Here is a 27033-nt window from a genome sequence, read left to right on the forward strand (position 1 = left end):
GCATCAGTTTAGGGAGGGCACTCGCTAATATGAAGAATTGTCTCTGGACGGCTGCAGTTCAAGCAGTTCGGGCTAGCTTCAACTCCAACATTCTGTAGGTGTCTTTTAGTGTACGCGACACCAAGCCAGAATCAGCGGAGCTAAGTTCATTAATGTCACACAACATTTCATTGCAGGTGAAATCGCGAACCAGCATAAAGCCGAGAATTGAGGTCCTTCTATTGGCTCACATCGTTCCAGTGCAGCTCCATGGCAGCCTGCATTGAATAAGCCAGTAAGGCTCCTGCGTCACTTCGTGAGAAAGAAACTTGGATGGAAGCCCAGATAAGCTGATTGTTCCAGAGCGGCCACAACATCTTGCTTCTGTGGATACTTAGACATTGTGCTATAGCGGAAAATGAGAAGGGAGCTGAGCAGCCATATGAGATTACGGCGTCACTTTGACATATGGCTAAGCAGAACGCGGAATATCAGCGGCCTAAACGCCCTATAGAATTCATTCTGCGCCTCTTTTCAAGAAGAATAGTATATTAACAATACAAAATCTTATTACCAAAAAAACAGCTATTGTAATATTTCTAGAGATCAGCCATAATGAAAGAGCCTTTTTCAGAACATACCCTCAAAAAGAAGACATATAATACAAGACACACTGCATACAACACGGGCAAGATACTGACAAACTACGGTATGGAAAAGCCATCTTCCCTAATTCCAAATTTTCTAAATCATCATCGTACCATTCTCGCTATTTTAAACAATCGTCATCTCTGGGAAACTTAAAAAAAAGTGAACTTGTACTTGTTACCGATTGAGATATGATTGTTTACCCTGAAAGTGCAACATGCTTTCATTGTTTCTGTTATTTATTGCATGTACTGTACCTTCCATTTTAACTGTATCTATACACTTTTTGCTTACCCCGTGTTGCTTGAGTGTTTTGTGTATTAAGAAAGGGGACTGACACTTAGTCAGGCACTCGTTGCCGTTTTGTCAGCCTCCTCGAGAGACTTTGTTTGTATTTCTGTCAAAATAAATATTCATTCATTCATAATGTTCGACTAATAGCTTATTCGTTTAGGAGAAGCATCAGTTCTCTGAACGCAAAAACAGCTCATGACAATACTGACTACTTCAAGTCGGGTTAACTTGTCAAGAAGGGCGCGTCTACGCAAAGAAGGCACATTAATAGCACAGCCATGCGACATTAAACCAGTGTTTATAAACTGAACCAATGGTTACCAACGGGGAAGAAGTCGTCCCGAGTGATATTATTCAAGCAAATGCCCATGGCGGCTGTCTGTATTTTCCAATAAAAAGCTGAAATAGCTTTACAAGGGGTGTTTAGTGCAAATGATTTGGGGAGAAAAATAGTAACCGTAACATGTTATGCGTAACGATTTACGAGTAGCGCGTTCATTCTCTGAGAGGGAAAGCCATGAACAAGCGCGCCGCCGGTTAATATGACACGGAAAACGAAAGCCTGTTTAGCAGCGAAAAGCGGAAAGCCTAAGCGTGTAGATATCGCAGCTTTGCAAGGCCGCACCGCTAGCCGTGGTGCTGGCTCATAAAGCGGGAGAGCCCAATGGCCAAACAGGCTTCAAACAAAGTAACTCAGTCAGGTACCTGAAGATGCTCGAAAAGAGAGGAGAAGGCGAGTAGCTAAACGTGCACGGAGCAAGAAAGCAAAGCCAAGTAGACATTTGTGTACCAGACTGGCTCATGGCGTGCATAAAATGTCGGTTAATACGCTTGTGCCAGCGCTACTATCTTCGTGTCATGCAAGTGCCAGATTGGCCTTAACTGCCGGAAACCACGCTAATTCCATCCAGACCGCAGCGGTGGCCTAGTGATTTGAGCATCCGCCTCATATGCGGGAGGTGGGGGGTTCGATGCCCAGTGCCGCTAGGTACCCACCGGTGATACAATAGGTACAACCTTCCCCTGGCCTGTTTATCGGCTTATTCAGGGTGAAATGCGTGGGAAATGCGTTATCGAACCCCCCCCCCCCCCCCCTCTAGAAAATGAAATTACCTTCTGCAACGACACTCTTTGGCCGCAGATGCCCTTGCGCCATAAAAATTCATGATCATCAAATACATCTGGATTTCGCTGCTTAATGCGCTAAGCCGGTAAGCTTAGCTCTACTAATATTCTTTGTGTGTAATACTACTTAGGTTTTTGATCTGTAACACTCTCCTGAGCACGGGGTCTTCATACCTGTAGAAACCACGAAATGCTTCTGTGTGCACCTTCCAGCAAGATCATCATCATCATCATCATCATTTATTATCCCTTAAGGGCCCTGGTTTGGGCATTACATAAGGGGGGGGGGGGACAAGAAAGTATGGCCATGGTCATGAAAAAAAAATGAAAGTCAGCCAAAATATTTTGACATTCGCTTTCGTTCGTGCCTTTCACGCGACAACATGGAGGGTCGAGAGGACATCATTGCATTTTACCCACGCGAATAAAGAAATCCTTGCGCGTTTCAACGAAAGATCAGAATCTGTGGATTTTCACGAAAAGTGCTAGATGCTGAAGCATAATATACATGGTCTGTTCTGAAAGTAGTAGGACTCATTTGTTTCAAGAAAATTTATTCAAGAGAATAGCACAAACGATTACAATTTTTCAAGGTAGCACCCTTCCGCACCTACACGCTGCTGCCAATGAGTTTTACAGTTTTCGTACGCCTCCAGGAACGCCTGGACCGGATTGCTGTTTAGCTCCCTCGTCACGGCCTGTTGAACCACCTCTACCGATCCCTGATGTTTCCCCTCGAGCGTCGATTTTATTCTCGGGAATAGAAAAAAAAATCAGGGGGCACTTTGACTCTAAAGTGCGTAGAGGCGAAAGCGTTTTCCGCACCACTTTCGCTGCTTCTGTGGCACTGGTGGCGCCACATATAATTGAGTGCTAATTACTAAGTGATGACAAATCACTAATTAATGCTTAATTACTGATTAATTACTGATTAATGCCTGAATAGACTGGTAATTAATGACGCTTAAGTTTCGCCTTTACGAGTGGAACGCGACAGCGTGTTGTAGCGCTGCCAGGGAGTCCACGGAACACCACCACCCGTTCGGCGCGATGCCATGCCCTCTGAACGCAACGCTTTTTGAGGAAAGGAAATAGCGCAGTAATTCTCTGTCATCTCCGTGGACACCCGAACCGCACCGTAGAGGAAGGGAGGAAGTAGTAGTGAAAGAAGACAAAGAGGGCCCGTAATGAAGAAAATGAAAATTGTATTTGAGGAAAGGAAATTACGCAGTAACTGTCTCGCATATCTCGATGGACAGCCGTCAAAATTCAGGGGGGCACTTTTTCGCCCTAAAGTGTGGTTAAGATGTTAAGCTTCGCCTCTAAGAGTGGAACGCGACAGCGTCTTGAAACGCTGCCAGGAAGTCCATAGAACGCCATCGCCCATTCGGTTCCCTCGCTCGTCGGTAAATTGGTTTTTGAGGAAAGGAAATGTATCTGTCTCTTATACCTCGGTGGACACCTGAACTTCGCCAGGAGGAAAGAGAGGAGGATGGGAGTGAGCGAAGACACCGTATTCACTAGACTCGCCTTTGTTCAGTCCAAACCATCGCGCTGGCATGGCGGAGTGGATAGCATGCTCGTCTCGCACGCCGAAGACCGGGGTTCGATTCCCGAGCTCAACCAATTTCCTACTCGGTTTTATTTATTTATATGGCCTGACTAGAAAAGTTAATTAGACTAATTCGGTAATTAAGCAATTAACTAAGCTCAGTCCCAATTGGAGCATCACTATACTGTCCCTTCAATTGGTTGCATTGTTACTAGCCAAAGTACAATTGGCCCCGTTTGAAATTCGCGCACTGTGACGTCACGACCGTTTCGACCAATTGAAAAGCGTGACATTTTCTGTCGACAGCTGCTGCTTACAACGATGAGACATTAAAGGCTTTCGCCTTAAAAGTCTGGCAGGGCCAAGTCGAGGCTGTAGGGGGGCTGAGACAGCGTTGCCGCCTTGTTCTGGACAAAAAATCGGGGTCCTCATTCAGATGACGAAGAAGATCCTCTGACAACACTCCCGGCACCAACTTCGCGCACCCTTTCCTCATGGATAGGTTTTCTGTCACGATCCCAAAAACATGGGTTTGAGGAATGCTCAAGTCATCAGCAATCATTCTGATACTCATTCTACGATCACTGTTAAGTAAATGTTTCCCTCGCTACACATTTTCGTGTGTCTTGCTGGTCGAAGGGCGTCTGAAGCGGTCGTCTTCCTCCACTCTTTCCTTAACTTCTCGGAAAAGCTTGTGCCACTCAAAAACACCTGTTCTACCAATGGAAGCGTCACCGTAGGCCTCCTTAATCATGTTGTGAGTCTCTTTGCCTGTTTTACCAAGATTTACTCAAAATTTGATCGCGTATCGCTGATCCAGTAAACGCTCGCTGATTCTGCGTGACGAGACGTTTCGACAGGGGTTCAGAGTACAAGCGACCTCCTCTCTTCAACGGCCGAGAGCCGACTGCCGATTTTCCCCAGCATTCCCAATATCCCCCTTCAACGATCCTGCACGCGCAGACAATCTCTCGTCCGCCCGTTCGCCCAGGAAAAAACCAGTCCTAGTACTTTCAGAACAGACCCTGTATAATGGAGAATTGTATATGGATTTCTCTTTCAAATTTCCAGCTTAAGGTATCCTTACAGATTTTATAATACACGTCGTACGCTCTCGTCTATACAACCGGGATTAGCTTTTACAAGTACAAGGCCACGCAACGTCGACCTGGGCCAGGCTGTGTGAAAGCAAGCGGGAATCATCCGGGTGGAAACCCTGAGAACATGCTAGAATATTATTTCAATAATAAAAGTAAGCTGCCTTTAATATAAGTTAGCTATTAACAACAGTGTCGGCCAGCTTAAGAGACGTGCATATATGCTTGCTTTAACTATCAAACTTATCATGACAATACGCACTCGAAACTGGCGAGGGCTACTTGGCAACATACGTATGATGTTGAAGCAATTTATATCGAACTTTAGGGTTCACACGACTTGATAATCAATTTTACTCTTTAATGTTCGGAAAGAATTGCTCTTAAAAGAAACGCTAACGAACCAAGCTTTGACCATTTAGCAGATGGTCAAGCTGCATGTAGAAAAATGTGTCGAGGTGCTCAACTTCTGCCTGCTAGTGCAGCTCTTTCTGCTTGGGGTTGCAATTATAAGAATTACAATATTCTCGTCGGAAGTAGTTGAAGAAGCTTACCCCGCTGCCCTGAGTCCCATCCGTCGAAAGTATTTGAAGCCATATCCAAGCTGAAAAATGCAGAATATATACAAACAAAGAAGTCAAAGAGCGACAATATAAAAAGATAGATATTTGTTCCACACCCTGTCAGAAGATATACCGCATCATAATTTCCGTATTTCGCCCGGTTTTTGGAAACATAATACTGCATCCTGGAGAGTGTACTAGTTCCATCAATCATGTTCCCATCAACAGGCACAAATATTGACTTTTCTTCGGGTTCCTGTTAAAGGGGGGTTAAAAACGACTAATAATGCGAATAACATGTAATAAAAGACAACTATCAAAATAATAAAAAAGAGCATTCTCACCGTTAAAACTTCGAGCGCTCGAAGTACAAATTTTACACGCGGCCCCGATACAGTTGTGTACTTCAAATTCACCTGAAGGAAATCGACAAGACAAATAAACAGATTTGAATATCGGAACTTGCATTGAATGTTATACATAGCGATGGCATAAAAAGACTGAGATTATGCGATTATTGTTTGCCTTCAGTATTACTAGTATTCAGAGTAACATATAAAAGCTTTGACGTTTTTGTACATAATTACGCACCTCTTACGCGCCTGCAACACGATAAAAGGCTGCAAACTGCATCAACACGCGGGTACAGAAGGGCAGAAAAAACAGTGCTGACTAACACCCACAGTTCCCTGATACCGACATAGCGGCAATATATAGCAAACCGAACATGCACAAGAAGCATAGAGCCAAAAAATAACAAAGAAAACGAGAAGTTGAACACTAATGTTCACATATTTGGAGCCGTTATTTTTCTACTCATGCTAATATTTTAGCATTCGTTGCATTCACGAACGACTTTCATATGTTTCATTGCAGCTGGGCATGCGATAAGCCTCCTTGCATGCGATAAGACACTTGTAATCAGCGAGAATGCTAGTGTTGCAAAAACTGCTTCAACGTGATGACGAAATCGCTTGGGGTGATTGGCTCCTTGACCTGTAGTGTGCTCGTGTAGGTGATCCCAGATGCATTATCGACTCCTTTAATTCGAAGAATTTTTTTGCATGTTCATGGCGGTTAACGACTCAAAGCGGCCCAGGCTATGATGGACACCGTAGTGGAGGGTCCAGACAGTTACACGGCCACCGGCGATTTTTTAACTTGCACTTACATCGCACTCTACCCGAGCCTCTAGAATTTCGCCTCCATCACATTTCGACCACCGCGGCTTGGATCGGACCCGCGACTTTTACATCAGCAGCCAAGCGCCACCAACACGGAGCCACCGTGGCGGCTCACTGCAAAGCTACTCTTTAAAACCTACGGAAACGGCACTTACCATGCATATTCTTGTCCTTCTCAAAGTTTTCGTTAAAACTTTATTGATTACCCGTTGCAGAACGACTTAATGCGGCCTAGTCTTCTCGTTCCAGCCGGAAAGGCAATTTACTTTATAGGGTTTGACAGTAACCTTAACGGAAAGCTTTCTAAACATCATTTAAATGATCCTCTATCTTACCAGCAACACTTATAAAGGAGTGATGGCAAGGACATGAATTCTATGGAAGCAATGCGGATGGAAAGATGGGAACAGATACTGCGGTCATATCAGGCCGGGTAATAGCTGTGGTAACGGTATGCACTGGGCATAAATGTCGCCCGAAAATAAACGGAGTTTTTATGACTCTTAGTATCCTGAGCAAGGACGGATATCCTGAGCAAGGACGGTCCTCCGTTCGAAACTGTCGGTATTAAATGAAGATAATTGCAAAGTTGTGACCACTTCTTCTACTATATATATATCGTCACTGCCAGACGACACTGCTTGGTCCCATGGCAGGATCACCTCACTTATTTTCTTCAATGACTGCCATTAACGCTTCAAGGAGAGTTTTCTGGAAATTCCCACTCCACGCACCAACATGGGCCTTAATTGGAGATTCGCAGACCAAGCATCTGTACAACCATTTCGACGCTTCAAGCTTGTGCGCCCCGGCCTTCATTTCGCAACCCGGAGCCGGCATCAACGATGTGAGAAACCTGCTGGACTTGGTGCCTCCCAGTGTCACCGGACTGATCCTTCATTTGGGTACGAACGACATCTATAGTTCAAGCATGGACACGGTCCTTAGTTACTATGAGGAGGCCCTGAAGTTTATCCGCAGCGCACGGCCTAAAATCGAGGTGGTGTATGCCACATTAGTATTACCCCGGGCCCCTAACCGCCGACGAGGTTCCGGAAATAGGCGGACAGTGGAGAGATTCAATGAACGAGCCATTCAGTTCAACTGTAGACTGGTCCAACTGTGTGCCAAAACCAAAGACGTGTTCTACATCCACCACTCCCTGGAGGCCTTCCCCGCGACCAGAGTCCTAGCCGCTGACGGGGTGCACCCAAGTTTTGGAGGCGTTTCGGTGCTCGCCTGGAATTTTTACAACCTTATCCTCACTGCCAGACGACACTGCTTGGTCCCATGGCAGGATCACCTCACTTCCTCAGAGAAGATCCTCCCGTCCACCCGCATAGCTTCGAGCTATTTTGAGGACTCAAGCAGAACAAATCATCATTCCAGTGGCCCTGCAGGGCCAGATTTCCCGACCATCGCTGAAGCAGATAGTCTCATCAAACAAAGACAGACACCTGGTTTGCAAGGTTTCCGTCAGAAGATTCCTCCGAAAAATTCCTCACGGAATCCGCCGCGAAGAACTTCAGCTGACGCCAGGCCCCCGAGGGCAGCTTTGCTACCAACCCCAACACAGAGAGCCCTACAGTGTACGGTGTCTTCATTAAAAGCCGCCAAACCAAGCAGAGTTGCGGCGCGAGACCCCACACCCGAGAACCAGAGCGCTCAACAGCAAATGCCCCGTCCCCACTACCGGCACCCATTGTACAGGCCGAGGCGTCACCGGATGCCACGCCAACGAGCCCCGGATCATGGATGGCCCCCACCTCAGCACCAACAACACCGGATTCTGGATCCCGGCAAGCTTCGGTCATCATCCAGGACTTCGGGAAGGACGCCACCACGCCGAAACAAAGGTATGACCTCAGACGACGCTGTGGCTCAGCCCAACGGCTAAAGTTTAAACAATACTGACGGGCCGACCAAGCTCACGCGCCCACCACCTCTCCTTGTGCCACACGCTCTCGGAATTTTTTAAAGCTAAGAAAAATTATTGAGAAACGAATCAAGCACCAGCTCCACGTAAAATCCCTTCAAATATACCTTAAATCATAAACTGTGCCGAAAGGACTTTTTGTATCTTTAACCCCATCCATTAGCAACCTTTCGGAATCCCATCGCCTAGCATGGAGCACAGAACTACTTAAAGCATGCATAAACCTTTTAAAAATAACAATTGAGCACTTCAAAAAGACGTTGGCATCACTAACACTAGAGGAGAGGCGGGCGCGTCAAAGCATGATACTCTCAACATCCGAGGTAAATGAGCTTGAGGTCTTCAAGTCTAACAAATCTCAGCAAATTTGGACGAAAAAACTTACTAAATTTTCCCGTGATGGCATCCTTGTCGAGGATTGTATAGAGCTCACAATGCCATTACAACTAGCAAGCCACATACCCACACCCGACAATTACAAGGAAACCGTAAACCAACATCCAACCACATTAGACCGAACACCCGAAGAGCCACACCTTCCGGAAAATATAATTAACCTGTCAAGCTCACAGCTCACCCCCGAGGAAAAGTCACTGCTTTCGCGTGGCCTAAAATTCTGCCCAAGCCATAGCAAGTATGACGAGTACAAGTTACTCCAGGATCTAGATAACTTTTCGGAATATTTCTACAAACCGGACACAAATAATGTGCGGTACCCCCAATCTCAGGAACAGTGGACACCCAAAACTGGTAGGGACAGACATCTAGACCTATATATAAAAGCGGTACAAAAGGAGATTCTTCAAGCTTTTGGGACACGAAAATCTGGGCCACCTAACCTCACAAAAAAAGAGCGTAACGCCTTAGGCTCACTTAGCAAACGAACCGACATTGTCATTAAACCCGCCGACAAAGGTGGAGGCATAGTTATTTTAGACACAGATAACTACATTCAGGAGGGAACCGCCAGCTCAACAACCCAAAATTCTATACTAAACTCCCATCAGACCCGACCGCTAAGCAAAAGAACATCGTAGAGTTGAATAAATGTTTCCTTTAACGAAGCGTATACTTCGCTGTATATATATATATATATATATATATATATATATATATATATATATATATATATAGGCTGTGGCTAGAGTTCCGTCCAGACGGAACTGTATCTGACACCATACAGTTCCGACGAGCATTATCTGCCGCAAGAGTTATGTCAAGATGAAATTAAAGCTGGTGTTAGGGATTGGGAAACCAGTTTGCCTGCAGACTTTTGCATCTCCATTTCCAAAAGTAGCAATCCTGTTCCGCCTAATGTGTGACAGGATATTCTGCTGCATCATTTTATTTTCCAAGCAGTCAGTGAGAAATGGCAATAGAACGAGTTTTGGCTTGCGTTTGTTGGTGCGTTTGCATAATGCTTGTTGACCGTTTGTGTACGTCTTAGTCTTTTTCGCGCTACGTCATCTTGCAGCACAAACAGCGAAAGGGCTTCACATAACTTCGCGAAGAGTTTCTGCACTCTGCTTCTAACAGTGTCATTTTCCCGATCCTTCATGCGTGCGCGGAAGTTATACCTTCGAGGATGTAACTCAACGCAGTACGCGGACAGATATTTTGGTGCTGTATACATGCGTAGAGAGAACATCTGGATACAGCTTTGTCAACTGGTTATTCCAGAGGCAAATAAATGCTTTATACGGGTAGAAATCACCCATTTTGTATAGTATGGACAGTACGGACATTAGAGAGTTAGTTTTCCGTACGTAGAACCTTCACGCACGTAAACGTGAGCAGTCTACGTAGCGTTCGCTCGTTTCGCTTCGTACAGTTCTAGCTACACATACGGGACGCAAACTGTGTAGATCTGCCATAGAACCTAAAAAATGCGCTAGCATTTTGTGCCGCGCCATCTAGTACAGATAAAGAAAACTAATTTTGTTTAGTCCAGCTGCTTGGAGCGGACCCAGGCCAAGCCATAGTGCAGGCGCTAAATACTTTCCCCCTTTCTTCTGACAACCGTTGAGCGATTTCATTCCACCGAACTGTATGTTGCATGTTATCTTCAAAGCGATTGGATTCCTTTACGTCCCGCGGTATATTTAAATCTATGCTTTTCGAGAAGCGGAGGCGCGCTGGTGTTCCACTCTTGTTGACGACGTGTACGTATGGAGTCAAAACGTGCACTGTTTTGCTTTTCCCGCTGACTGTGTCGAGGGTCTCGCGATATCCCACGAGGTTTTGAGCTTCGCGTGGTATCGCGAGACCCTTGGCACACTCGTTGCTACGACGACCACAAACGCTTCTCCGTAAGGCTTAGGAGCTGCTGAAACGGATTTGTATGTGGAAAACAAAAGCTAGTTCTCACCTAAAACTTCATTCGAGAGCAAGAATGGACCAACTGAAAGCAAATACAGCAGTTTACAGCACGACACCACGTCGAGGGATTAGCGACGAAGCTGTTATCGTTGCGAAGCGGGCGGGCAGGGCGCCGCCATCTTGCCAACGCCACGTACGCAAGCAACGTGAAGACCGCAACGCAAAGATCCAAATCTCGCTTACGTCCGTGCGACCCACGCAGACACTTCACGTACTGCACATGCACACTGGTGACCCGTAAGCGCTCTACTTACGTGACGCTTCTACGTACGTGAAACTAAAACTGTCTATTGTATGGACGGAACTCTAGCTGCTGTAAATATTCCGTCTGGACGGAACGCTAGACACTCCGATATATATATATATATATATATATATATATATATATTAGAGCATTTTTTACTTCAGTGATGTTTCGCTTGCGGCTGATGTGCAGACTGTTCAGCATGAATTTTCTTCCTAGAGTGCTATATTATTCTGCACGTGACCCCAAAGGTCTTTCGAGGTTGGAATAACTGGTGAGCGGTTTCTCACATGGGCCTCTAAGTCTTTATCATTCTACTGAAATATAGGGTGTTTTGCATAAGATATTAAACGATTTTTATAAATAAGGTTTTTCTAGTTAAAAGAGGGCTTTTTTCGACATTGCATAGCAAGTGGTGCAGTACATCAGAATTCAGCTTAGGCGAACTGAGTTTTTGTCTCGTTAAATAATATTGAATAGTAAGCATTTTACCAATTGTTTTTAGGCTTCTTAATTACAGGGAGGTGTGTTCACTATGGTAAGTAATATTCGTATAAGTTTTTTAGAATTTGGAAAGGCGCTCAGGCCGAACAAATACTCGATATGTCGAAGAGTGATGTGGACTGGAGAGGTCGCTTTGCCTGCAAGCACCTCGGAAGCACATCTGCTTTAGCGCGATGTAGCCAGAGTTCGTTGGCCCACAGCGCCGAGGGTAACCGCATTATCGGGATTTTATAAACTAATATAGATATTGCTTGCAATGGCCTACACGACTCTCAATAATTAAGGAGCCAAACATTAATATTGAAAAAGTTAACTGCACAGGAATACTTAATAGGCCTGCTAGTTAGCACATCTTACTAGTATTCTGATGTACTACACACCTGAAAATGTTATGCCAAAAAAAAAAACACGGTCTACTAACTCAATAACGCTATTTTAAAAAAAAATTATGTAAAGAATGAGGTGAAACACCGTGTATAATGTCGATGCCCATCAAGACAACTCCCGTCGTATTTTTTTTAGATAAAGAGGAGCTCTGCTGTCATACCGCGAATATCAATAATCACTTAGAAGTGGGCATGTAACACTACTGATGAAGCTACGTGCACCAATGTTTTTCTTTTTAAATTTGTTCTGTGGCCCAACACTCTACCGCCAGTTCCTCGGCCGGATGGAAAAGGCATGACAGGGGCATTATTATTTTAAAGACAGCCGATGAAGAACTGTCGCTGCAAAGCATCGAACAATAAAGTAAAGCTTTCGTTCTTTCAAATTTCATAGAGAAACACTGCTCAAATATGACATAGTTGTGCACACTTTACAGGAAGCCAGGAGGGGGTGGGGGGATGGCGGAGATGAATACACACTTTGTTTGGGATAGCCCTTTGTTAGAACCCTGCAGCTGCCAAAGAAAACACGCTATTTGTATGCAAATTATTGTTTTATGACTGCAGCACTTGCATGGTGCTTCTCGTGCTTGGGCATCACAAGGCGCAGAAACAACGGAACCCGGGCTGAACGCCAGGGCAGGAAACTGAGCTGATGTTGACTGCTCAGTAAAAAAATTATGTTAGAACACTTTAACATGCTCTGCTGTTAGCAAAGAGAACACACGTACACATATATATCTTTTGTTTGTCTTTCGGTCTCTTGTTTCTACCATATATTGAAGGGATTCTTGGCCCTAAACCTTTGAAATTATACTTCCCCTAAAAAAAACTTGAAAGCAGAAACATAACTTCACACAGTACCTATAAGAGAAGCCAGCAGCCACCGATCGTACGCTTCAAGACATTGTGCACTCGTGCGTAAGAGGAAACTTGTGGAAAGAAGCCTTCACGCCTTCTTTGATAGTTCCTCCAGCACTCCGATTTGGACTCCACATTGTGACAGCAGGAGTTGACTCTTGATTTTTATAGGTGACAGTGTTTAGAGCTATGTTCATCAGTCAGGTAACAGCTATCTGCCTGATTTCTGGACCTCATTTAGCATTTAAGTGTCGCTAAGGTGGAGCGATTGCTAAATTCGCCTTCATCAAAATTCAGCTGCCGCAGCCGGGATCGAACCCGCGTCTTTCGGCTGCTGACCCGAAAGACGAGGGTTTGATCCCGGCTGCGGCTTCTGAATTTCGATGAAGGCGAAATTCTAGAGGCCCGTGTGCTGTGCGATCTCAGTGCACGTTAAAGAACCCCAGGCGGTCGAAATTTCCCGAGCCCTCCACTACGGCGTCCCTCATAGCCTCAGTTGCTTCGGAACGTTAAACCCCAATAAACCAAACCAAAGCAGAATCCACGACGCTATCCCCACTGGCAACTTGCAATAACCTCAACCCCCGAAACCATGCTGCATAGGGAAATGTTTTTTTTAATTTGTGGTGGTGATAAATGCGGTTAACAGTGTGATTATTTTATCGCGTAAAGAAAATAGATTAGAATAGACACGAAAAAACAACCACATGCCACTGGTGGGATATGAACCTAGGGCCTCCATTCTGGCATAACTTCCAGCCTCAATGTTGAATGACGTTCCATGTCAAGCTCGCGGTGATACAGGGCGTACCATAAGCGCCGCTATGAACAAGGGTAGCTCTGATGTACACTCTGGTTACGCGCAAACATTATCTAGAAGAATAACAGTTCTAACACAAAGCGAGCACAGAACGAGAGACGAACACTAGGCACCAAAGGTAGGGTGCGGCACAATAGAGGGTAATAACAACAGCTTTAAGAACACACGCGTAAGCAAGGAACGCAAGAAAATCAGAATATACCCCCCCCCAAAAAAAACAAACAAAAAACAACACCTTATTGGGCGTTTCTAAAACGTCTACCTCTTCGGCAAAGAGTGATTATAACGGGGTGCTAACACACATACTGCCATATTTCTTCATGTGGTATTCTTCCTTGCTGAGACGCGCCGTCTTGTCGGCACTGCTGCCGAGAAGACAAAAAGGTCGTGCCAAACATGCACAAGACATCTGACGACCTCAAGAAAGTGGCCAACAGCCATGGTGTTCCGGTTGCTTTTCCGCTCCGAACAAGGTGGGAAAGCTGTGCCCACTTTTTTGCTGCTCCAAAAAACGCGGATGCCAGATAAATCATGACAGCTCGCCAAGTGTTCCACATAGTAGAACGTTAAGTTGGGCGAGTTAGTATAGGTTCATGGTTGAAAAACAGCGCACAAAAGACTAGAGCCAAGAGTAAAGGCGACGACAGGACAAGCGCTTGTCCTGTCGTCGCCTTTACTCTTGCCTCTAGTCTTTTGTGCGCTGTTTTTCAACCATGAAGTGTTCCACAGGAGGGTCTATGCTATTTCCATGACATGTGAAAAGCTTTATGTCGGTCAAACTGGCCGTTGCGTCAATGAAAGTTTTGTTGAACATGCCTCAAATTTAAGTGATTTAAGGAACAAATACGCACATTTAGTTGCGCATGGTAGTAAGTGGAAAAGGTGCATAACTCGGTTTGAAGAGACCCAACTCGGTTTGAAGAGTGCCTAAAAGACGGCGGGTATCAGCTTAGAAGCGTACCATATAAAGAAATATTACGGTAAGTGCATTAGCACCCCGTCATTATATCTCTTTGCCGCAGAGGTCTTTTTTTTTTAAAGCGGCTGGCCATTGAGTTTTTTTTTACCTTTTAATTCCTTTTTTTGGGTAGCTCGCGCGTGTATGCTTGAATGCTTTGTTATCATCCTCGCCTATGTCACTTCCATCCTTTTCACAACTGTTCCTCGACTTTTGTAAGGTCCTCTTCTACCTTCAATAAAATTAAGTTGACTGTCAGCGCTTGTGCCTCCTGTTTTCACACGTTCTGCGGTTGCAAGAGTTAGGGCTGTTATCTTTTGTAGATTAAGGACGTACCGAATCACCCAGAAGAAGTTTTCATGAAATCATAAATGCCTTCCAAAGCAGAAGACTGATGAGCCATCGCCGTATCTGAGCCGGTAAATCACCGGAAGCGAGATTCGAAAATCGTGGGTTCGAATCCGACCAGTGGCATGCGGTTTTTTCTTGTGCTTTCTAACGAACTTTCCTCTAGCGATAAAATGATTAATCTTTCATTGATCAACACCAGAAATATAAAAAAAACAGAAACACTTCCTTATGCTCCCTGGGTTTGGTGGCTGCTCGCTTCGTTGACATGTACTTAGGTCATGAGGAGCTCCTTCATTTCCATCCCTTTCAGCGAAATATCACACAAAATACTGTGAAAGACCTCCACCAGGTCGAGGTGAAGCACATTCATTCGTTCAGTTTTTTTAGATTTGACTGGATGTGGACAGATACAGAGCAAATGTTGGCTCAACAGCCGACAGAAGCTGATACCCCTTTCGCGCTCATAATAAGCAGCGAAAGAAAGCCTGAAGGACACATGTCTACTGACTTTATTGTCCATTCCCAGTTCAAAAATAAAACAGACAGAAGTCTGGCTGCCATATCACATAATCTTGCGAGCAGACTCTGCACATTGTCATGCTAAATATTATTTCATCACCTCTAGATAAGACCTCGTGCTGTATACGCTGACAGAAGTGGAGGCAAATAAATATTTTTCAATCACATTACCCTATGAACCCCCACAGGACGTATGAACGTCCAGATATAGAGAAACGTGTGAGGTTTGTTCATGAAGACTAACACTTATATAATTGTATCGGCAACTACATAAACCATCCCTGGGTGCCACTGCCGGTAGGAGAGCATGCGTGTTCCTACTAGTAAGTGAACAATAATGGGTGCTAACCTACTTCTTTGGTCTCCGGTGTTCTGCTTTTTTTCATAGATCTATTTCATATGTGTTGCTGCATGCGGAGCAGAAATGACACAAGCTCTTAAAAGCAGCTACCCGCGGGATCTGAGCATTCTTTGATGCCTTGTTTGCTATAAATAAAGAGCAGGCCGACTGACCGCTTATTTTGAGGCTAGCAAAGGAATAAGAGACAGGTTGAAAAAAAAACCTCAAACCGCAGAATCTAACAGTGAAGAAGAAATTGCTCACTTACCGAATTAAGAAGAATTACAACATAATCAAGCAGTTCTTCATTCGTCCTAAATCCGCTTCTTAATTTGCTGTCGACCAGTAATAATAATTCCGGGTTTACGATATTTGGCAGTCCGTAGCCTTTAAAGAAAGGAACAAGGAAGCACTGGCTGCGTCTCCGAAGTGTCGTTTGGTAGAAAGTGAATAACGACGTAGCGAATACTCACGCTCAGAAACGATCGTTTCTTCTATCATCGTGTTCACACCTGAAACACATAATACTCATGAGGAAAATGGTTCCAAGTGGCAAATTTTCAACTGCTAACGCTCGAGGCAGTTAGTGCTTTTTGTTTCTGAAGGCTTTGGTCACGTCAAAACAAACTAATGGTGTAGCCGTAAGATGAAATCATTGTACGCTGTGTTAAAATATCTTCGTGAGAGGGACCAGTTTTTATAATTTTGATATCTTAATGCTCCCAGTACCACCAAAACATGCTATTTCATTTATTTCTTTGAAATTCCCCCTTCTCATTCCCTTTACAGCCGACGACCATATTAGATGCTTTATGGACTAGTTAGGCTCCGTTAAAAAGTTTCGGGTTTACACCTTGGCCTTTTGGCCTTGATTTTCTGTGCATTCATTGTTCTATATTCACTTAAACCACCCCCACCATCTTCAATCCTAAAACTTCATAAGGAAACAAAAGAATAACCTCCTGGAACATTTTTATCTTGTATTAAACTTACGCACCTTTAAGGCCAGCGGAACTTTCGTCGTCTGTGTACTCGTAAATAATATGCGCAACAGTACTGTCGGCCGACCTTCCTTGCTCATCCATCGGTTTTATCCTGAGTTTCAGGTCTAGTACTCCTTCCTGTGGTATTGAAAATAGCGTTTTTGTGCACCCATTATTATCTATGCGAAAAGTTTTGTCACTCCACAAAATCTTATTTATGACCCATTTGCTGTATAGCTCGTTGTTTATAGTTTCATGTCTTGATGCTGAATAAATTTAAGTCAGTCTTTAAAGACAACATCATGCAAACTGAGGTGAACAGCAAAGAATTTCTCGCGAAAGAAATAGAAGGAGTTGATTTCAAATATGTTGCAACGTTCCGTTAAATAGTACATGAAAATCTGCAACCATAATCTAATAATACTTATATGAATCAATAAACAAAATGAACAAAACAAAATCAAGTACATAATCATACCTTCAATATTAAGGAGGGGCTCATGAAGCATAAAAAAGGATGTGATTTCCTCTTTTTAAATTAAGTCTTACTAATTCCGTGCTCGACGCACCGAAGCTTGCGCAACACTCTTACTGATTTTCCAGAAAGCGTCAAGCTTTACAGGTGGCTATGAAAGTTGTATATAATAGTATTTATTATAGTGTATTATTATTATTAAGAAACTGGGTAAAGTGACCGCTCTTTTAATTTATGATCGAATGAACGCTCAGGACACAATAAACTTCGAAGTTGATAAAGCTAGAGAGCTTTATCCGAAGAATATTAACAGAAATTTATCCGTACGTGGTCGCAAAAATTACCTGTACGTATGTTTGATGGCTTCATTCTTTTCCATAAAAAGTGGCATATTTGTAATAATTTTAAAGATTGTAGGCCTTATGTGTTAAATTGATGTAACTGGTTGTGTGCGCCTGGTAGTACACACTAAAATTGGTTGATTTTTCACTTTAGAGGAAGCTGGTCAAGTCAAGGAAGGATGCAAAAAGAAGGGAGATATATTACGACAGTAACAACAAATGCTATTTATTAAGCAAGATATGTCCCACATCATCGGCTAAACAGGACGTTGTATCAACAACACTCTGTGCTACGAGTATGCTTTCTTGGCTTCAACTGGCGCACTAATCTACCCTCGGCCTATGCGTGTGCGCGGCTGCCTCCCACTGTTCAGCAAAGTCACTTTTTTGGCAATGACAAGGGCAAAAGAGTGCACGAATTTCTCGAAACCTACTTCATCAGGATGCGTACTGATGGTTGCTTTAGTACAACGTCGGTTTACTGGCTCGAAAATGAATTCTTTATTTTAGATTATCGGTGATGTATTTCCTGTCTAGTTCCTCTTTGTCACTTTGTCGCGAGCTGCGCATGTGCTGTTAGCTTTGCGGGGGACTTATTCAGTACTGCCCTCGCATGTGTGCCTGCTTTTCCATGCTCCTTCCTACGGCTGACTGCATATCTCTTAGGTGTGTACCAGTTTGCACAGATTTCGGCACTCAACAGCTGAGTGATCTAATATATAATTTACTAATGAAAAAAAATGGTTGTTGCGCAATGCGTTTCGCCTAAAATCGACCGTAAGTTTCTTCACGACGTGACAAACTCATTGTGTAGGAGAATGCGCATGTATAACCATTTTTTTTTTCAAATCTACTCAGCGAATCTAATGATATACCTTATTTGCTTCGCACCGTATTGTCTCTACTCGGCTTTGTACGCTGCCGCCCATTGTACGATGCGCTTACAGGCCTGAAGATAGAGAGGATGCGGCCCGCATAAGCCACTGCTCACCTAAACACAGACTCCCAGGCAACTATCCAGTTAGGTTTTTTTTAACAGCGGTGAACGCCTGGACCTTCGAGTGTATGAATCTGTCCTTTTTACGAGCTGACGGCACGTTGTTCACTGCACTGACTGGATGGCAAAACAGTGCCTGATGGTAGTTCAACTCCACCGATTTTAGACCGGTGAAAAACGCGTAACGAAATATAATTGCCACTTGCTAACAAATGAGCAACGGTTTGTATTTTTACCCAGAACATGCAATGAAAATCACAGTCGACTCCAAGCCTAATCGGACATTTTCCCATATCTGATATCCTTGAACCTTTTTAGCGATATTTTAGTTTGAAGAATTCAAAAAAAAATTATATGTATAGTGGGAAGCTTTTAAGAATAGCTCTATAGACCACGAAAGACGCGCCCAGCGTTTTCAAAAATGGCGATTAGGGTGTTTTTGCAGACAATGAATCAAAAGCATACGAAAATTGCATCTTGCTAATTTCTCGGTGGTTTAATACGAAGACAGATTACATAAATGCTGTACACAAGAATTGTGGCACACAAGAGGAAATACTTCAAAATCTTGAATGAGGTCTTGCTTTCCACTTTCTGGATAATTAAATAGATAGACACGGCACCTTAACATTCTTCTTGCAATTAGTGTGGTAGCAAGTTCCTTTTCTGTGTGCAATGAGCAGCCGTAGAGATTCTTGAAAAAAATCTGGAAGGGCCGAGGGTGGAATGGGGCGACTCGAAATACAAAGAATGACTCATATACGGGGATGCAGTGTTTTAACCCTTTGTAGGACTGCTTGACTCAAATTTTTCCCCGTTGCTTCCAGTGAACTTCTGGCAAACGAATAACGGTGCGCTTTTGCCTGCTCAATGCTACCGAACAATCAAACAAATCATGCAGCGTGTTATTGTTTTTTACTGACATGCGTTCATACGCAGTCTGTAGGTTTTTATAAGCGCGGGTGTACAATTTGACTCGTCTCATATTGTAGACAACATAAAAATTTAAAAAATTTGCCGCACTTTTCAGCCTTTTCCATCTGTGAAATGAAACGAATTTTTCTTTAACTACGAAGTTTCTGAGTAAGCTGTATAGCTTTGCTTTGTAGCCGTATGGCTGCGCTCGGGTGGATGTCAATGAGTAATTACTCCCTTTTTACAAAATCTACTCCACCTTGGGGGATTCCCCTAAACATTTGATCAGCACTGTTCCCACTTCGAGTTACTGATCAATTCGCTCTCGCCCTACCATAAGCTTGCCGTCCCGGTTAGCTCAGTTGGTGGAGCGACTGCTCCGGTGAAGCGGTGGTCCCGGGTTCGAACCCCGAACCCGGACGAATCTTTCTTTAACTACGAAGTTTCTGAGAAAGCTGTATAGCTTTCCTTTGTAGCCGTATGGATGCGCTCGGGTGGATGTGAATGAGTAATTACTCCCTTATTATATACTGGAGCAATTTTTCGTGTCTAGGGCGACCTGTATTATGTGTCGGAAATAATGGAGTATGCACAGGTTTGACATTTGCGATCTCTTATCGAGATAACTGGCACAAATTTTTACCCATTTTTTCTACAGCAGCAGAGGCCAAAATTTCTTGAAAGTAGTGTCATTGAATTTGTTGAGTCATTTTGAATGTTTTTTGTCAATATTTACCCCATAAATATTACACATTATAAATGATTAAAGACAAGCTAATATCATACCACTTTCAGCCCGTCCTCTTCAGACACCATTACTGAAGCCAAGAACTGAGAATCGTGGTAGAGGTCTCGTTCTAGTACTTCGCCGTCTAACTGCAAGAGAGAAATTATTACCTGAACTTGAGCGTCTAAGTGAAAGAATTATGGGGCCATTTCTTTATGGTGAAGCGATATTTTCTGGCTGCTCCATAAACTCACATGCACAATCTGTGAGCTGTACATGTTAAGAAATTCAAATCTGTTGCTTTGCTATCTATCTGCCAGTGCAGCCTGCAAAGTACACTTAGATTTGAATACCGCCTAATGCTAACAAAATGCCGAATTTGATTTTATATCTGCGTTTCTGCAATGCTTGAGCTCTGCTTGCTTTTTTATCACGCGGTTTACTAGTTGCTGGCGTGATCATTAGCTCTAGTTGCTATGTGGATAACAAACAACATGACTTTATGCAGAAGAATGCATCATGGTGTTGCAAACGATTGCTCAACAAGAGCAAAGTGGGTCGTACAACCACTACCGGTGGCAGTTATTGAAACGGCCACCTGCCGCCTCATACGACTGTCAATGGGGTCGTATGAGGACCCTCCGCGAACTATGAATGTTAAGCAGAGGGCGACCAATTCTGTGTGTATGGTCATTAACCCACAAGAGCTATTGTGCCATACCCTTAAGGTTGAGCTTAACTGTCCCTGAAACTGGATAATGAACACATTTTTTGGCATGTGTAAACTCTACAAACACGTTAAACAGCTACTACTTTTATTTTTGTTCAGGCTCCATCTTACGCGGCCGTTCAGGCCTCGATTCTACTCGGATTCTCCGGCTCTTTAGTTTAGCGCCTTAGCCACTGAACCATTGTAGTGTCGCGAAAAGTACAGATTAGCTTAACCACGATCAGAGCTTAACCTGAGTCTAATATCGTCGTCACACGCGATGACGACCCACCAAACCTAAACCATGAGTCAACCATGCTTAACATATGCTTCCGCACGTCTGCGCGGCTTAACTACATCAAAACCCTACCACTCCTTTTCCTACGCATTTGACAAATAAAAGTAGCTGATAATGAAGATGGTATTTCAAGAAATCTGAATTTCTTATACAACAAAGAAATTATTATGACTATGGCAGCCTTATTTCTTCTCCGCAGCTGGCTGCGCTGAGGTATGCTTTATTGCGTGAGCAATACTCTTTTCCAGTGCCCGGACTTACAGCTGGTTCAATTATTACAGCGAGATAAGACCGGTTTATGACACAATGAGCGTTTCTATCACAAACTTCGGCTTAAGACACCTATTTGCGTGATATATTTTAACTGAATGTAGGTGCACTGTATGATAGAAAAGCTAAGCCTTTCCACAGCTTGCACACAGTGAACTGTTCCCGAGAGCACCTCGAATAAATTCTTACCTTTTATCACCACAAATTTGTAATCCCTTCACTACCGTATGCTAAGTCTTTCACTTCTATGGTCAAAGAGTTCATATAGCTGGACAAGTTGGAGGTTCTTCGTGGCGAAGTTTGTAGGCACACAATTTGCAATATTTGAATATCCGCCTCAAGCAGCACAAAATGATAGCTCACCTGGAGTGGCTGAGCGCGGCCGCGTATGTAGGAATTGCTGCCTTAGCTTTGCGGACACCCAAGTCCTGTTTCATCACCCGCAGCAACATAGCAGAGAGGTGAGGGAAAGTTATTGCATCGCCTCGTATGGTAATTTCACCAGCATGCCATCCCTCTCGCTATCGGAAAAAAAGAAAGATATCTCCGGAGACCTTGATGTTTTTTTTTCCTTTTTAAACCCAAACTAATTACTTTTTTCATCTGGTTGTTTCGTGTTTAAGCAGCCGCGACCTTTCCGAACAACAAGTTGTCAGAACGGCGGGTGTCCTGTGTCATCTTGTTTTTATTTGTGCTTGTGAAGTTCACACCTATGAATTTCATCGTATACGCCGTTCATGCATTTCTCGCACGAAAGTTTGAGCAAACGACGAATACGAAAGGCTTCTCTGTACTGATAATAACGTAGTAAGCTCTTATACCTTATACTTTTACATGAAGGCCTGCGCGTCAGTGGCGTTCATGGGCACAAGCAGTGCACTAAGAGTTGGCAGACGAGTTGTGCTTGATTTCTCTTTCGGTATTTGAGCCCACATGGAAAAACAATTCCTCTGACATTCTACTTAGTTATGCTTACGTAGGTGTGCTGCATGATAGCGCCTTGGTATGTGCGCAGCAAAAACTCCTTGCCTACAACAGAGCTCTTTTCCAAGTTGAGTATATATCCATCCGTTAGTTGAATAACTTTCTTTCCATTATCACTCCGACTCTCAACAAGCCTCGGATAAACAAGGGTTTTTCCATCAGCAACTGAAAAGAGAAAAAAAATTTAGAGCTCTGCCTCCCAGTGATATTGACAGAGAGGTGGCAAGCTAGGGTACAGAACGACATGTTGACAGATGAGATCTCATTTTAATGCCTGCGGGCCACGTGCGAGGGCTCCGTGCGGTGGCACTTCCAGCTTCTTCGTCCTTTCTTGCCAACAATATCAAAGTAACTGAACTTGATGGTCAGTAACAAATCTGACCGCTGTTTTCCCGGAAGATGCATACAAGCCACTCCATTCTCACCTGACTTGAAGCCGTTTGGCGTTTAGAGCTATGAGTTTCAACTTGCATTCATACTATCATGCTGTCACGCATCGCCGGAGTAAAGGCGCAGCGCTAATATTACTCGGAACTATCCAGTGTGTTTCACCTAAGATGTTCTGCAATTGTTAAAAATAAGGTTTTTGAATTAGAAGACCGCATTTTTCGGCATAACATTCTTAATGGTGTGGAACGCCAAAATACAAGTTAGACGTGCAAAATAGTAGGCTGGTTAAGTAATACTCAGGAGTTAACTTTTACCTAATACCCCCCCCCCCCCCCCCCTGTCCCCTTATTTATTGCTAGATGTGTAGCCCGTAGTAAGTAATAAACACATTGGTTTCTGTAATCTCAAAAACTGTGTTAACTTCAGCGTTGTGGCCCAAGAAATTTTACTATTGCGACAACTATGTGCGCTATACGTGTTTGCTTTGCCTGCAAGCCTTAAGAAAGTGCATGTATTGTGGCGTAAGAGAGCCGAAATTTGTGCTTCTCGCACCATATTTCTTCCGTTCTAAGCCGGTGAGCGCTTAATAAAAATTCTTACAGGGAGTATAGCACTTTTCATGATGAATAAGTGGGCGCGAATGTTACTACTACACATACCTGCTGGCAATATTGCCCTAGGAGAAACAAAAACTACCTAAGTATACCGCCGAACATTCGAAATTGCTGAAGAACGGAATAGCTGTTTCATGTGTGAGATAGGGCCTAGCAAAATCTTGCCTACATGTTCTCTGCGGTAGCTTCACTGCCCAATTTCTAGATTGGTAGATACTGACTATCCTATTAATGCCATTTCCTAGTCTTGTGTTTAGTTCATGGAATGGGTCGGATGCCGTTGATTCCGTACATCCACTGCTAATCATATGGGTTAAGACATGTTGCAAAAAGATATGGTGACAGACTAACCCTATCTACTCCCTCAGATTAGAAAGACTTTGTCATCTGCCTGTAAAGAAAGGCCGAAAATGTTCATAGCGTTTTTCGTTCCTGCAAAGCTAAACACAGAGTGAAATTTGTGCCCCCTGCATCTGATAGTTTGTACAAGATTTCTTTTCTATGTGGAATGGCGTACGTAGGCCAAACCGGGTGGTGTTTGAGCATCTGCCTTAACGAGCACAAAATTACAGCTCTTCAGCGGTAAGTCAGAACCTCCCACAAAGCAACAATTGCCGCCCTAGCTTTCAGGCCACACAAGTCATGTATCGCCATCCGAAAGAAAGAACCAGTGAAATGATGGAAGCGTTCCACATGCATCTGCGGAAATTTCGTAACCAAGCGTTTGTTCCCGCTATCTAAAAGTGAAATACGCTATCTTCGCAGGTTTTGATTTTTGTTTTGTTTTAACCTTGATTTGCTAACTGGTTGTTTTTGTTGCTGCCGTTTCGTATTTAACAGTTAGTTTCCTTACCAATAAACCAATTGTGAAAACTACGCCTTTCCTGTGGACTTATTTCTCTGTCTTCGTAATGTTTGCGCCCATTTATTCACCATGAACAGCATCCAACAAGCTCAGCTTTCAATTCTGTTTAGCCGTCGTGTCTTGCCATTTATTTGTGCTATGAAACCTTCTGTCAATTACCTACAAGCCAGAGCCCTCAGCCTGTTTAGTATAAGTACAGCATTTGCCAAAAAAATTAGAGGCCAGGGGGCTTGTTTCTGAGCCCTATCGTGAGGTTCCTTTAGCTTTGGCGGACGCTCTGCTCAATAGGAGGGGCAGGACCCGATATGTTCCTACCTTCAGGAGATACGAAACGTTGAGGATACATTACGAGCCACACGGTGCGGCAGAGAAGCGAACCCTCTGGTCTTCAAATCTATGAGAAATGCTGTACTCTAGGCACTCACCGTGTAACTCTAATGTACCATCATTTATCTGCACTACATGAAGTGCCAATACCCAACTTTTATTCTTCATTTGCGCTACAAATTCACTACATCACTTCTGTTATCTAGCGAAGTGTACTCGCTCTTAATGTTCGCCAGAACATTGCATACCAGTCGGTCAGTGCTTCATCTGAAATTCTACTTATACCCTTTACATGAGCCTTCAAACTTCTGAATAACAAGAGTAGTAGCAAGATACCGGGTTTCATAGGTTTTTTTTTGGTGTTACCTATGCAGCAGTGTACCCCAACGTAGGTGCACTTCGAGCTCCGATTTCAATCCACTTCAAATCAGCTCCTGTCTGTCAATATAAGATGCCCAAGCCAACACTACACGCAGGCTACTCATTAGCAGCACGTGCGATGAAGGTAGTAACTGCTAAATAAGCGAGCACTGTCAACTGAGTGACGAACCCACCGATGCCAATTTGATAAGCGGGTAAATCTCGCAGCCAAAAAAAGAAGACGAAACCCGGGTACGCTTCAAACAATTTCTTTGGCTAAAAAAAAAACCAATTCGGCCTTTCTCTGGCTTGACGCCTTCCGGCATTTATAGCATAAGTGTAATCCAGTACAGAGCATTTGACGTCAATTTCAGATGTCCCTGAGAAGTCTTAGGTTCACGATTGCTCCCTTAAATTTTATTTGCTTAGATCTGGCATTTGCCCGCAGCCATGTGTCAGTAGAGAATTTATGGGGTCACAGCGCAGCACCAGAGCAAGAGGTCCAGCATGGCAGGCTTCTCGAACCGAACAGCCTGTGCCGTGTTTGCGCACCGAGCACGCGCCGTTCAACTTTATTTGCTTCTTTTGCCGGCCGGGATCGCCGATCTTAGCGCCTCCGCTTTACGGCATCGTTGTGCGCTATAGGGCTCCGCGCCCAGACGGAACGGCGAAATGTATGGGCCGACGGGGCAGAGGTGAGGATGCCTCGGCGGCAGGCAGGTCCGCTGCTAAGCCAGCAACATCCGATGGGAGCTTTCGTAGGGTAGTGGGTACTGGAAAGTCTTTAACAACCTTGACATGAGCAGGCAGTTGACGAATTCCCTGCGCCGAGGTGTGGTGGGCCAGGATGTCGAGCACAGAAGAGCCGAAGGCACATTTCTGGGCGTTGATGACCGAGCCAAATTTTTGGAGGCATTGAAAGAGTTCCCGGAGGTGCAGCTCGTGATCTTGGGGAGTACGATTTGCGACGAGGATATCGTCGATGTAACCAAATGCAGCCGGGAATTCGCGCATCACTTCAGCAAAGAGTCCTCGAACAGTTTTAGCTGCGTTGGGCAGCCCAAAGGGGCATGCGCACGTACTCAGAGGCCGAAGGGTGTAGTGATGGCCGTCTTCGGGATATCGGTCGGTTCAACGGGGATTTGATGGTACGCCTTGACAACGTCCACTTCACTCAAGATATTGTATCCCTCCAGATGTCCATTGAAGTCATGAATGTGTGGAAGGGGATTGCTGCAGTGGACAATGAGACCGTTGAGAGCCCAGTAGTCGCCTCACGGACGCCAGTCACCCGGACCTTTCTTGGGCACCAGATGGAGCGAAGAGGCGGCACGGATGAACTGCAACGTGTGGACCACGCATGACAATATAGTGGGTTATACGATGCTTAGGTGTCTTGTGGAGATTAGAAGGACTCGTGAGCTTGGGAAAGTCTGGGAGGACTTCGGCGTACGGGACTGATGGGATCAGTGTGCGGTTGCCAGCGGAAGCGACAGCCGATATAACGCCAGTGATGGAAATGCGCGTCATACTGTCGTTGAGACGATGTCGACGCATACTGACGTCGAGATCAAAATGCCTCAAGAAGTCGGATCTGAGGATGGGTTGATGGACGTCGGTGACGATGAAGATCCATCGAAGAGTGCGCAGCAGGCCAAGGTCCAGAGTGAGGAACCGGAGATCATACGTGGCGATGAAAATAGAGTTGGCCGTACGGAGAATAAGCCCAGGGGACTTGATAGTACGCTCAATCTTGGAGGACGGCAGTACGCCGACTTCAGCCCCAGTGTCGACGAGGAAACGCATTCCGAAAATGGGATCCATGACTACGAAAAGGCGGCAGGGTGAAGAGCGAGGTCACAAGCCGCCGTCAGTGATCTCGCAGCCCGTTTCCCGACCAGTCGCATGGTGGAGTGCATTGGCGGGCGCGGTGTTCCAAAGTGCGGTGATACCAGCAAATACACTGGCTGCGAGGACAGGAAGAGCGCGAACCTCTAAGTGAAGACGAACGGGGGCGAGGACTTAAGAAGAAGCCTTG

The 27033-nt window shown here is 44.4% G+C and overlaps 1 protein-coding gene across 1 annotated transcript; it reads right to left on the reverse strand.

Moving 5' to 3' along the window:
• Window positions 1–218: 218 nt before the first annotated feature.
• LOC149328567 (uncharacterized) lies at window positions 219–26525 on the reverse strand. The gene is made up of 10 exons (XM_089559023.1): window positions 26449–26525; window positions 26274–26335; window positions 25682–26041; window positions 22432–22604; window positions 20238–20327; window positions 16738–16861; window positions 16196–16252; window positions 16009–16127; window positions 5603–5674; window positions 219–257 (listed from the first exon to the last, which is right to left on the reverse strand). Exons 1-10 carry the CDS (start codon window positions 26523–26525, stop codon window positions 219–221), a joined length of 1173 nt encoding a protein of 390 aa, XP_089415149.1.
• Between the last annotated feature and the right edge of the window lie 508 nt (window positions 26526–27033).

The sequence above is a fragment of the Amblyomma mixtum genome, chromosome 9, assembly GCF_055824585.1.
Source record: "Amblyomma mixtum isolate Tamu chromosome 9, ASM5582458v1, whole genome shotgun sequence".
In the NCBI taxonomy this organism is placed as follows: domain Eukaryota; kingdom Metazoa; phylum Arthropoda; class Arachnida; order Ixodida; family Ixodidae; genus Amblyomma; species Amblyomma mixtum.